We start from the raw sequence: 13,580 nt of genomic DNA on the forward strand, positions 1-13,580 counted from the left end.
ACACTCCACCAAATGGGGGGAGGTTGAGTGGGATGATGTCCACCGTACTGTAATTTCATTTTTCATTCACTGCCTTCCTCAACCCCAATCACTATAACACTTGCTTAAAAAAATAATCCCTCAGTTTTTGTGTGTAGCTGTCAGCCTTCATTGTCCAAAATGTGAACCACTGCTTTTCATAGTATGAAACAAATATGTAAAATGTAGAACATTTGTACCAACTTCATTTGAGAAGTTCACTGCATCTTCAAAACAGCACATAACTCAATTTGAAAAGAAAAAGGGTCCAGCTTACCCTGAACTAATTCATGCTCCTTGTCTGTAGTATATTAAACATGGGTGGCCACACAAATATCTTATTATCATTTGGTACTAATTGTCATTTCAGAATAAAATGTATGCAAACTAGAGACATTTTTAAAAACATAATAGCTCCAAGTGAGCATCTACCCCCAGTGGTGAAATCAACTAATTGCCAGCTGTCTCTTTCAAGCATCCTCACATCGTCATTGGTGACCCCCCCCCCACTGCAGTCTTAGCCAGCCACAGTGAGATCAGATCTAATAAAAAACATACATATCCTGCATATTCTTTCTCATTCAGAAACTTAAAAAAGAAAACAGCTTGGAACATTCCTAGTTCATTAACTTGCTGGAACACAAGCCCTAGCCAAGCTTGTACTTAAGCTTAAACTTGGCTTGAACCAGCTCTGGCTGTCCCATCCATTCTTTCAGGCACCTTTACCAGCACATAGTCTTATGCATAGGTCTAAGGTGAGATGTATGGTGACAGAGAGAGGTGCAGCTAAGCTTTTGTAGACTGGCCTGATATATGGTATCCATGGCAGGATGCGCTCTATCAGTTAACATTACTGCAAAAGTGAGCTATTTGAACATCTACTGCTGCGGTAAGTTCTTACACAACTGTATTTTGCCTGTCATTTCTGCAGGTGCTGTTAGATTGTCATTTGATACTGAGAGTGGCTTGTAATGAGAATACTATTCACTTTTGCCACAGCATGGTCATGGAACCCATACGTGGTTCTTGAAGCGAGTACAAGGATCACAGTACCCCTTGAGGAATGAGTATGTAGGTCAGTTTGCCAACGGACTTCGTCATGGATGTGGAAAGTTCTTTTATGCAAGTGGAGCAGTCTATGATGGAGAGTGGCAACTCAACAAGAAACATGGTTGGGTAAGTGGTTCTTACATGATGTGTAAGGCAATACTCTGCTGATGCCCATATGCGATACATCTACAACTTATTTTTCAACTCATGTTTTTTTAAAGATTGACAGCTTTACATATACTTTAGTAACTGTGTTAACCTTGTTTTTGCAGATGGCTGGTCAAAGCAGTCATGACTAAGGAATAACTGAGGCACTAAAAAATCATATAAGTTTCTAGAAGAATAATCTTTTCCCAGAGTTTAAATTAGCCCCTTTTTAAATTTGTATTTAATTTAACAGTTTTGCAAGTAATGCTTATAAATTAATAATGAACAACTTCCTTTCACAAGCTAGAACAGAGAGGATATAATTAGGACTTCAACTTGTTTGCTTGTTTGTTTATTTGTTTATTAGTGTTATTATTGTTTTCAGATCAGTTTTCTTTCTTTCTGTCAGTATGCACGCAGTGATGCAAGACGGGATGAGCATTACATGCTAATAGTGGACTATTCTGAGTGGAATGCCTTCCCATCCCAAAATGCCTTTTATTTCCCAGCAGCACTCACCCTGGAAGCCATTATTACACTGGGAAATGGAAATAGTTCTATTTTAGTAATTATAAAACTGTTTTTAGTGTGTTGGAAAGGATTTTGTTTTTACATTTTCCACTTTAGGAATAATCAGTTAATATATAAGATGTTAACTTGAAGAGACATTATATTGCGTTCTTGTACGACCATCTTTTCTACATCATCAGAACCAAAAAAAGAGTCAGGGACAAAGGCCCCAGATCACTGGCACTTTTAAGATGCTGACAGTATTCATTTAGAAAAAGAAATTTTTATTAGTATGTGTTTTCTGAAAAATGTGCATTGTGTAACAGCAATGACTGGCATTATCTGATTAATTAAATCCACACTTTCCTGTTACAAAATCAAGAGATTTTTATTATTAAGGAAAGTGAAAACTTTTGAGATAAAATAGGGAAAGTGTTGAACATCAGAAGTGTTTGAGTGATATATGTCTAGAAATATCAGTAGCACAGCTAAGACAGGGTGAAGGGAGCAACTGCTCCTGCTGAAAAATGCTGAGGAAGCACAATTGATTTGCAGTCAAACCTGAGCACTGCAGCACTCCGTTTGTGGCCTAAACTGTTTGTTACATTGCAGTAAACAGTTTGCTATAGTTTAAAAGTAAAATATTTTTTCTGTATGTTTTTTATTTAGTACAGCCTGTGCACTGTAGTGGTCCATCTGTGGTCTAAGCTAAAAATAGCAAGCAGTTTGCTACACTTCAAAAGTAAAAAAAATTTTTTTTTTTGTTAAGTGAAACCTGAGTGCTGTACTACTTTGCATAGGGTATAAACTGTTGTAGCAAGTACTTTGCTGCAGTTTAAAAGTAATAAAATAAAAAAATAAGTGAAACCTGAGTGCTGTAGCACTCAGACTGGGGTATAAACTATATCATCTGCACATGACATTTGTAGCAAGCAGTTTGCTACAGCTGAAAGGAAATAAAGTTTTTTTTTAACTACAACTTGAGGAATGTAGGTCAATGTCAGAGTACAAAAATGTGACCTGATTGAAGACCTTATTGCAGAGGCTTTTTTTTTTTTTTTTTTTTTTTGCTCTTCCATTGAAGAACTGGTCAGAGAGAGGGAACATGTTGTGAATCTGGCCACCTGGTTGGTGTGACAGTAGAAGTTGTAGTTGCAGAATAATTGGAATATTCTTAAAGGGAATTTTGAACTAAGTTGGAAAATAGGTAAGCAAGCAAGCTTTTATGTTAAAAGAGCTAGGTCCATTAAGCAGTTTCTAGAGACAGGTTATACACGTATTAGTTTTATTCATACTGACAAAAAATCTAAGAATGTTTAAATGCAGATTTTGCACTTGTTTTAGTTATGTATGGGAGCTCCTTCCATCATGCTGCCCCATATGGTTAGAAGTATTCCAAGCAGAAGGACACTTTGATTGTAACAGCACAGGCATAATGGATATTGCTATATGCTCCTGTTACTCCTTTTATATACGAATGACAAAAAGGAAGTTAAGTGCTTGAATAAAGGAACACTTATATGCTATAAAGAAAAAAGACATAAATCATCCCACTGTATGTAAGTCTTTTTAAAAAGTTTTATTTTTTCTGTCCTAGAGTTAGTTCCAAAAGATTTGAGGGAAGGTAACTGCAAGAACAAAATTCTTAAAAGAGAAACTTTCTGGCAAGTTAAGGTGCAAGCAGACAGATATCCTATTATTAATGAAAGCATCTGTATAAAGTGCTTTTTAAAATAGCATATTTGTTAATACTTGCTGGTTTACATATAAAATTGTCATTAATCAAATGTGTTCTATAGACTGAATTGGACTGTTAGCTGATTGGTCAAGTATTTCAAGTATTTAAGTATTAATTTTCCTGCACTTTTTATTCTGATGAAGTCTTTGGATGAAAGTGACAAATCTCTGTGAATTAATACATATTATTTTACTTGTGGTGTTTCTGCTGCCTTCCAGTGAATGTTATAAGTTTGCTTCTACATTCTGTGAAGTGTTTTGGTCTCTTAATAGCTGTAATGTTGCCTTTTGTAAGAAACATTAACAGTATTGTACTACACGTGGAAAATAATGTTGAGGTACACATGCTAGACATGTCATTAATGATGTAAACTGATATTATATTCTACTCTAGATCTAATACACAAGGTAGGAACATAAAGTATGGTTACCTTATTTGCTGGACTAGTTGTACTCTGTTTATACTTATATTTCCTGAGTATTCTGATTAATTGTCTGAGCTATACATTGTCGTAGTGTGTTAGGAAGTAAAAAAAAGTGATCTCTTGAGTAACTGCACATTATTGAATCAGGTCAGTAATATAATTAGAAAGTCATCTACACACAGTGACTAACATGGGGTATCTATGTTCACCATGTTCAACAACAGCCCCTCTATCCACACAGTGTCTTCCTCATTCACATAACTAGATTTTAGCACTAATTCTGTTTGATTCTTGAGATACTGACTCTGCATCCAGCCAATTAGAAACCAAAACGTCCATGTTTCTGGTGGTAGAGAAAGTTAAGAATAACTGCCAGGCAGTCCTAATGTGGACATCCTACAAAAGGGCCTCGCTGAGACAGATGCCTGGTGTCAAAGCCATGGTCTCAAGCTCAATGCCAAAAAGTGCATTGTCATCCCTTTTGGTAAAAACTCTGTACCCATGAACTACCACATAGGCGGTAGTCTACTTAACACCGAAAGTGTGATAAGAGACCTTGGGACACAGGTGGACAGTAGTCTCTCCTTTGATAATCACATTGCCACAGTAGTCAGGAAATCTTTCTACATGGCACACCTCATCAGAAAAGGTTTCTCATCCAGGAAAAAAGAGGTCATTGTTCCCCTGTACTCGTCACTCCTTAGACCCATTATAGAGTACAATGCCCCTTTTGGTATGTACCTCACAAGACATCTACAGCCAGGAGCGGCCTTAGGTCAACTGGTGCCCTAGGCAAAAGGTCTCCACGGTGCCCCCCACCACATTAACCAGTGCCCCCATCCTGGTCTACTTACACCAAATAATTACTGGAAAAGTGCCCCTGCTAGAGCGGCACCCTAGGCAGTTGCCTAGTTGGCCTATGCCTAAGGCCTGCTATGTCTACAGCAACTGGAAAGGCTGCAGAAATACCTCACAAAGAGGATTACCGGCCTCAAACAGATGCCCTATGCAGACTGTCTCAAAAAACGGCAGCTTTACTCCGTCGCATATCGCCTACTCAGAAGCAATCTCTGCCTAACACACAAAGCTATGTCAAACCCACAACTTTTAGACATGCTCCACTTAAAGAAATCCCAATCCCAACGAGCTACACGCTCTAGGGACATAAACCTTCTCACCACAATAAACAGAACATGCTGGAGGGATAGATTCCTGTCCCAGAGACTTCCCATACTCTGGAACAAACTACCTATCTATATCAAACAAAGCTCCTCATTAGCACTCTTCAAGAAAAATCTTGATGATTGGATGGGAGATAGGAAATTCACCCCGGGGATCACTTCTGTGGCTCTGCTCGACAGTGGCACAGGAAAATAATTTTCTTGGGTGGCGAAAGCCAGGGTACCTTTTGGCTAGGCTTATATAGGCCCTAGGGCCAATAGCCTAGTACCTACCTATGAACCTATAATGTGGGATGAGTAGCAAAGAGATACACAATGATAAATGAAGTTGTGGTTCTTATTTTCATATAATGTGAGTACTAAAACAATGAGAATACACAAACTGAGAACAAAAAAGACAAACCGATCAAATCAGTTGCTCCACTCTTTAATAAAACTAAAAGACAGTTGAGCGCTTTTTGTTTAGTCCGTCGACTAAACTTCATCAGACAATGTACATGGTAAAATGAATGCAAGCATAAGTACAAGTCCTAATTACCACATAATTAATTGGACAGCCTTAATTACAAAGTTAAAAGAACATTTCAGTGTTACAAAATGTGGTATACAGTTCACTAATGAATACTACTACATCTTCTCAAACAATACAAAAGTAAAAAACTAGTAAATAATAAGCAGAAGGTGCTTTATGCTAAAGTTAAAATAAGTATAAAGATAAATATTTGAACCTATCAAGCAGGGTGTTCTGTTTCTTGAAATACCTTCCTTCTAATGTGGGTATATACAATGATGCACAGAGGAAATTTCTACTGACATAATAAACAAATGAGGTGTGATGGTATTTTTGATATACCTATGACTGAGTATGATTAACAAACAAGCAAAAACCTAGTTGAGGTTTACTTTAGTCATCTCAAAAGACTCTTAAGTTTTAAAATGCATGCTATTGAACAAAACTCATTCAGTCCAGGTAACTGATAAGAGTTCAGTCTAAATTGCCAAAGCAATTCTAGTTTCTCTTAAAGCAGGGAAAAAGGCCGTCCCCTGATATCTGGTCTGATATAATCAATAACTCGAAACTTGAAATGGTGCCCTTGAAATTCTAAACAATGCCTTGCCAATAGGCTCTCAAATTTTTTTCTACTAATATAATATGTGTGTTCATAGACCCTTTCCCTGAATTTACGGTCGGTCTTACTGACATAGAACGCTGGACAGCACTGGCACTGTGCTAAGTATACAACAGACTTAGAATTGCAGTTAAATTTGCTTGATAGGTTCAAATATTTATCTTTATACTTATTTTAATTTTAGCATAAAGCACCTTTTGCTTATTATTTACTAGATTTTTTACTTTCATATTGTTTGAGAAGATGTAGTAGTATTCATTAGTGAACTGTATACCATGTTTTGTAACACTGAAATGTTCTTTTAACTTTATAATTAGGGCTGTCCAATTATGTATGTGGTAATTAGGACTTGTACTTAACCTTGCATTCATTTTACCATGCACATTGTCTGATGAAGTTTAGTCAATGGACTAATCAAAAAGCGCTTAACTGTCTTTTGGTTTTATTAAAGAGCGGAGCAACTGATTCGATCTTTTTTTTGTTATGTTTTCATATAATGTGAGGTTTGACAGCACAGCTATAATATAATGGGTCAAACTCATTTTACATCTCTGTTGTCCATGCCTTTTTTCTCACTGGCTGTAATGTTTTATTAGCTGCTGGATTACTGTAGTCAATAAGCCGGCTATATTTATCTTTTCATTTTCCCATTTGCTAAGAATTCACAAAAAATGCATTTTCACCTCTGCAGTGTAACTATTAACTTTGTAATTAGAATGTTGATCTAAAGAGTTATGATCAGCAGGAACTCTATTCAAATGTTTTTTTTTTTTCTATAGCTTACCATTAGACAGAACTGTATAAGAAAGACATCTATTTGTCATTTAAAACATTTTTGCATGCTCATGCAACTGCTGATGTTCATCATTCCTACTGTTGCAGCAGCCCTTGGGTTATATGGATTATTTCCTGCTTACGAAAAAATAAAAACAACTAGCTAGCTGCAAAAATCTCTGTTCCTCACGCCCCATCATTCACTTTGACAGCTAATCCATAGGAAGAAAATCAGTAGTCAGAGTGAGGCTTTCTTCTGTACTTTCTTGCCATCTTAAAAATTATTCCTGAGGCTTCACAGGATTAGCAATCAACTATGAGTTTCATTCCTTGCAGATAAGGCCCCATTAGGAAACCCTTCCAGTTATATGTTGTTGCCCTTTTAAGAAAAAAATCTTTTTTTTTTACTAAAAGCAGTATTTTCCATTTAACTCATTAACACCTATGTGTCATGGAATGTCACACCTCTAACAGCCTTCACACATCGTTTCTGAAAAATAAACTTAAAAAGCATAAGATAAAAAAATGTAAATATTTTGTGAACAATAAAAGCTATTAACTGTACAAATAGTAATGTTGTCAGTAAGAAGTATTCTTTACAGTAATAGTACATGTATTTCTTATCTTTTCCATATAATTTATAATGTACACAAATGCCAAATTATATTTTTTTCAAAACTTTTCACAAGCACGTTTTCATATCTTGAAAACTATGCAACCTAGGCATAAGTTGTTAGAACATATGACAACAAAAAATTCCAATAAATGCATGTCTGAGTTATTTATAGAAATATGAAAACATATGTTTAATTGTATAATTAGCAGTACAAACAATACTGGATATCTCTCAAGATTCAACAGCGTTTGAGATTTCACCTAATGCCATGCCATAGTTTGTAAGTCAACTTTTTTTTTTTGAAGTACATATGGAGATACTGCTTATTTTACTAATTACTAACAACAACTGGCAATATTTCCAGTATAGTGTGATATAAACCAGCATTTTCAATTAATTGCCCTGTCTCCCACATTGGTGCTTCACACCATGCACCTGAATAAAATGTAGGTCTCTTGGTTATGAAAATATGAACATATACTGTATATGAAAATATGAATAATAAATGGAAAACAAATTAATTTTTCCACTGCAGGACATCATAAACTTATAGTCTTAATGTCATTTTGTTAAAAAATTCTTGCCCTTTCTAATACCGCACATTATTACCTGTTATGTCACTTAGTTAAAGAAGACAGACCCCAAAAAGTTCTGGATGCAATAAGGAGGCATGGGTATGATGACCTGGAAGCATACAAAAAAGCATTGCAGGTTTGAATGAGTTAAGAAACTCAGTATTTTTTTGCAATATCAGAAGTTTCTGTCTGGGGCTACTGTTTTTAGTTACTTCTTTTTTTTTTTATGTAATGTGGCTAATTTGGTGACAAAAAATGTATTACTTGTGAAATTTTTATTTTTTTGTGATCAAAAAGTTCATGGAGGAAAGATCAGGATTTTATGCTTATTCTCACTTCATGACAACCTACTATAATATTGATTTCTGTCAATGGATGAGAGTGAACAGTATTGACAGGGTAATTCTGTTCTACTTTGTCTTTTTCTATGTTAAGGGACTGGGGAAAGTGTTGAGAGTGCAAGTGTGCTGCATTTGATCACTCAATGACAACTCACCTTCTGAGCGACTATACTTCTCTCCAGTTATAGAATGGATACTTACTATGGAAGAGCTGGCCCTTCTCCTGAAGTACCTAGAAAGAAAAAAAAATACCATTGTTGCAGACTCAATCCACACCCCAGTCGATAGTGGGTGAATCTGCACTGGCCATTGGTTGTTCCTCAAACCACTTACGTACCTCTCCATTTTCCATTGATGTAGTACTTTTAGCCAGCATGAACTGGAGATCAACCACATACTCTTTGGCTGTTCTAGTGTCCAAAACAGGCATGGGAAAATCATCTTCTCTGGGGCTGGGGACTGTAAAGGAGATTCTTTTCAGGGTCAGCGGGCAAGAGACCAATAGACAGGAAAGATGTCCCTCCTTGGAGTTGGTCCTCTTCTGCTGGAACTCCAATTAAAAAAAAAAATCAAACATTGTTCTTCTGATGACTTTATAACTGTTAAAGATGAGCTCCTCCTCTTGGTTAGTCAGGTATTACAGGGAATAAATCCTGGTTTGCTGAAGCTTTGACAGTTGGGCAGTAACGTTATCTCTAAGGAAATAGTCTGATGATTCTGACTTTGACATTGTTAGAGTTTCTTCTGCAGATTGCCAAGGCCAGCTTTCTGATCGTGAGGAAAATGTTAATTCTTATCCTTCTGTGGAGGAATTTTCTTTTGATCAGTCCATAGTAGGATGAATGAGGCATTTTTACAGGAACAAGTAATTGTTCCTTCAGAACAGAGGACATATATGTTAAAAATTGATATACCTCCTTCTTTTCCTGTCCGTCTTTTACTGACAGTCCTGTAGGATATTTTGAATGCTGTCTATACTTATCCTGATACCCAGCTGTTAGACCCTTCAGCTTTATATAAGGTGGCATTGTTTGTCTTTTCTGTTTTGCAGGTACTCAAACAATATGAAGAAAGAGGGAAATTGTTTCACGGAGTTCCTAAGATCTTTCATGTACTCCACTGCAAATCTTATAAGCCTCCCTTTTACACACAAAAATATTAAATAAACAAAAAAAATGTCTTTTTCTGGTAAACAGGATGCAATAATGAGATGGTTGGAAGGTAACAACAACAAAACAGCAGGGGTCTTTTCAGAAAATGGGAAAGACCAACAGTGCAGAATGACTATGCCAGAACTGATGGCCTGGGTGAGATGCTGTTTGGTATTTGTTTCAGTTTCTGTGGTGGAGTTGTTTGTTGAGGTAATATTGAAAGGTGTACTGGTTGTTGAAAGAGATCAGGGCATGAAACGCATTATTTATTTATTTATTTATTTATTTATTTATGGTATTTAAGATTAGCTGATGAGCCTTTAGCCATGATTCTATGGAAGTGAAGGATTGTTGAGTCATTTGCTGAAGGACTGGTGGCATTGTTGGCATATCATACTAAAGTGTGAGGTTTGCTGGCTTTATGTAGACTGTTTGTGAAAATATTGAAAAGTACTTGATCTAGAATTCACCCTTGTTGTACACCAGTGGAAACACGGAAGAAGCAGGATAGGTCCTGATTCCATTTTATGGCATGTTGTCTGTTGGAGAGAGAGCTACAGGACCAAGTAAGAACTGAATGAGATAGTGATAAGGGAAATATTTCATTGATTAGGAGTCAGTGGGATACTGTGTCAAATGTTTTTGACAGATCCAGGATCAGGGAGAGTATTAGGTTATCATTGTTTCTGTTGGTATTTATGATTTCTGAAAAACTAAGCAGAGCTGTTGTTGTGCTGTTGTGTGGTCGAAAGTCATGTTGGGTAGGGGAGAGTAGTTTGTTGTTTGAGATGGGCTAGGAGTATATGCATCTTTCTAAGATTTTGGACAGAGGGGAGAAAATTGCAATGGGGCAGTAGCTGGAGAGGTCTGCAGCTAATCCACCTTTGTGAAGTGGTATAATATGTGTTTTTTCCAGATAATGGGTACGTAGTTTTCTGTGATAGATCTGTTTATGAGTATTAAGATGTGGTGCTGCAGTAGCGTTGTCACCTCACAGTAAGACGCTGTCTGGTTCGATTCTCAGCTAGAGCGTCTTCTGCGTGGAGACATGCGTGAATGGGTGTACCTTCGTTGAAGGTTGTGCATCAGGGCTGGTAACTCGGCACGTAAAAATCAACTACCAATCATTAGCAGATCGGAGTTCCGCTGTGGCGACCCCTAACCGGGAAAAGCCGAAAGACATAACAAGATGTGGTATGCCAGGACATCGGCAGATAACTTAAGGTATTCGGTTGGGAGCTTGTCAGCAGCTGGTGCAGTCATTTTCAGTTTCTGAAAGTGATTTTTAATAGCTGTGGGAGGTATTTGATGGAAAGAAAAGAGATGGGCATTGTATTGTTCGTGAAGATAGAGAGATGGGAAGCTGGATTACATTCTAGTTGAGAGAGAACATATTGAAGTGTTTTGAATTGGGTGGCAATTTGGTCTGTGTAATTGTTTGTGGTAGGAGATGGGGTGGTGGTTTGACCAGGGTATACTAGAGTTTTTATGGTTGTCCAGAATTGCTTTGAATTGTGGTGAAGTTTGCCTTGAACTAAGTGAAAGAATACAGTTTAGTGGAGTTTGACTTGTTGAAGTCAATTTCTAAGTTGTCTAAAAATTTGACACTTTTGTGATGTTCTATCTTTATTCCATGCCTTACAGGCTTTGTCTCTATTTAGCATGAGCCGTTTAGTTTCTTTGCTTAACCATGGAGCAAGGTTGGTTTTGGTTCTTTGTTCTTATGGGAGCTAACTCATTTAGTATGTTAGCGAATGTGTTACTGAAATGTTTAACAGCATCTTCTAGTGGTAGGTATTTTACAGTATTCCAGTTGTACTGGGAGATATAGTTTATAAAGGTTTCTTTGTTAAAAGATGAGTATACATACTTGTTTTAATACTGTGTGTCTGTGGGTGTGATTACTTTGTCTTGTGTCTTGTTGTCTGGGTGACAGAGGGAGGTGTTTATGTTTGACGGAGAGGTGGCAAGGATCCAGTGTAGTGCTGAGTGTTTGTTTCTGTGTTTGTCAATTCTTGTGGGTAAGGTAATTATGTGAGTACAATTGAATAGGTTAGTAGAGAGGGTAGAGGAGTCAGTGTTTACAAGTAAATAGTCTATATTCACATCCTCAAGTATACTAGTTTCTTTATTCACATTAATTGAAAGCCATTGAAGGATGTCTTCGAAAATGGAATTGTTGCTGGCTGGGGAATATATATATATGGCAGAAATGCAAATGTGCTTGTTCAGGTGTAGCAGGGTAATAGATATTTTTGTGTTGAGATAGTTGGGGTAACTCAGTGGGTATCTGGTGATGTTTAATGTGTTTTTAAAAAGTATCGCAGCTCCTGCAGTTTTTTTTGTACTGTATCATTTCTTAATATATTTTATCCTTAGGAAAGGATTTATTCATCATTAGTATTTAACCAGGTTTCAGTGATGGTTAGAATGTGTTGTGTGATGCAGTGTATACATGGGGATCTGAATTTTGTTGTAGATGCTTCTGAGTTTATGCGCATTAACAGTAGGTTGTGATTAAGATCGGTGGCTTGTGTGTTCGTAATGCTGGGAGCTGATGGGTTAGATGTGGTTTGATTGTTTTGAAGGGATGGTCCAAGAATGTTTCCATAGAGTGGGAGAGTGGAAATGTGGTGAGAGAAGCTGTACCATTTATGTATTAAGTTATGTAGCATTACAGCACATAACCCAGACATTCTAATCACTGAAACTTGGCTAAACACTAAAGATGGGTCTGGTAGTTCTCTCTGATGTAGCTGTAATTGAAGAGGGCCTGTGTTCCTAATGGATAGAGACTGTGTGCAATTTTGTAATTGGTGGGTGTTTGTTGACTGGCAGTATACAGCTGGGGAAAAGGGAGTGATGGAGAAGGAGAATGTGGTAGGATGTGGCAATGGTGAATATACTTTGTATAATTGTGAGAGTAGACTGGGAAGTAGCATATTATGCATAAGTTAGAGAAAGAGTTATCTGGGTGGAAGTTATATGCTGTTTTTGATGGAGTTTCTTAGAGTAGATTGGGAGAAGTGCATTAGGTGGGCATGTATTATGAGTCTGTAAGTAGAGGAGTAAAGCCAGTTGGATGTCCCAATCTATTTGGTTGGTTGTTTTGTTGTGCTGGGTGGAGATAAGATGGTATAAGTTTAGGTAAAGTGGGGGTAGGTGGAAATGGGGGGTAGGGGAGCTCAGCATGGCTAGGGTGAATGGATCAGACTGAGAAGTTGCCACAGTTGCCATGGATGAAAAACTATCTGTAAGGTTGAAATGTTATACAGGAACAGGCAATATAATAGTTTTGCAGTATTGTAGTTAAAGAAGAAATTTTAGTGTGTTATGAGTATGTAGACTACCAAGGCATGAGATTGGTAGTTAGGAAAAAGAAAGTTTAGAAAAATGAGAAAATAACTTTTTCTTTACTACTTTTAAAGCAATAATAGTGCCAGGAATAATGAGGAAATGCTTGAGATGTTGATAGGATGCATACTATGAGACAGATGAAGAAATAAAAACATTAGGCAGAAGCCCAAACAGCTCTAATTGCAGAGAAGGTCAAAGAGAACAGATTGCAGTGTTTCCAGTACATTTGTAAAAAGCAGAACACAATCTGGTGAAGATTTGGGGCAGACAGGAAGAAGGTAAGAAGAAACGAGGGCATCCAGAAGAAAGATGGATAGATTGTATTAGAGAAGACCCGTGACAGTCAGGCATGACTATTAACGAAGGTAGGTGAGTGACACTGAATCAAGAGAGGTGACAATTGATGGGACATCCTGAGCCCATGTAGAAAACGGGGGAAAGGGGGTGAATGACGAAGATGTTGAATAAATATTACTTTGTTTAAAGATGTCCACTTACACTTAATTTTCACTGTAGAATAGTTCTTAACCACCTCTACTCAGCAGGTTATATCCTGTTTGCTCAAAGC

The 13,580-nt window shown here is 37.1% G+C and overlaps 1 protein-coding gene across 1 annotated transcript in view; it reads left to right on the plus strand.

Annotated features, from left to right (window-relative positions):
- The window catches only part of LOC122816190 (radial spoke head 10 homolog B-like), a 1,099,140-nt gene that overhangs the window by 397,843 nt on the left and 687,717 nt on the right, over positions 1 to 13,580 (plus strand). The window contains exon 8 of the mRNA XM_044088939.1: positions 1,018 to 1,194. Coding sequence (XP_043944874.1) covers positions 1,018 to 1,194 — 177 coding nt within the window. The remainder of the gene's footprint in view (positions 1 to 1,017; positions 1,195 to 13,580) is intronic.

Source organism: Protopterus annectens, chromosome 12.part0, assembly GCF_019279795.1.
Source record: "Protopterus annectens isolate FY-2018-M chromosome 12.part0, PAN1.0, whole genome shotgun sequence".
NCBI lineage: Eukaryota > Metazoa > Chordata > Ceratodontiformes > Protopteridae > Protopterus > Protopterus annectens.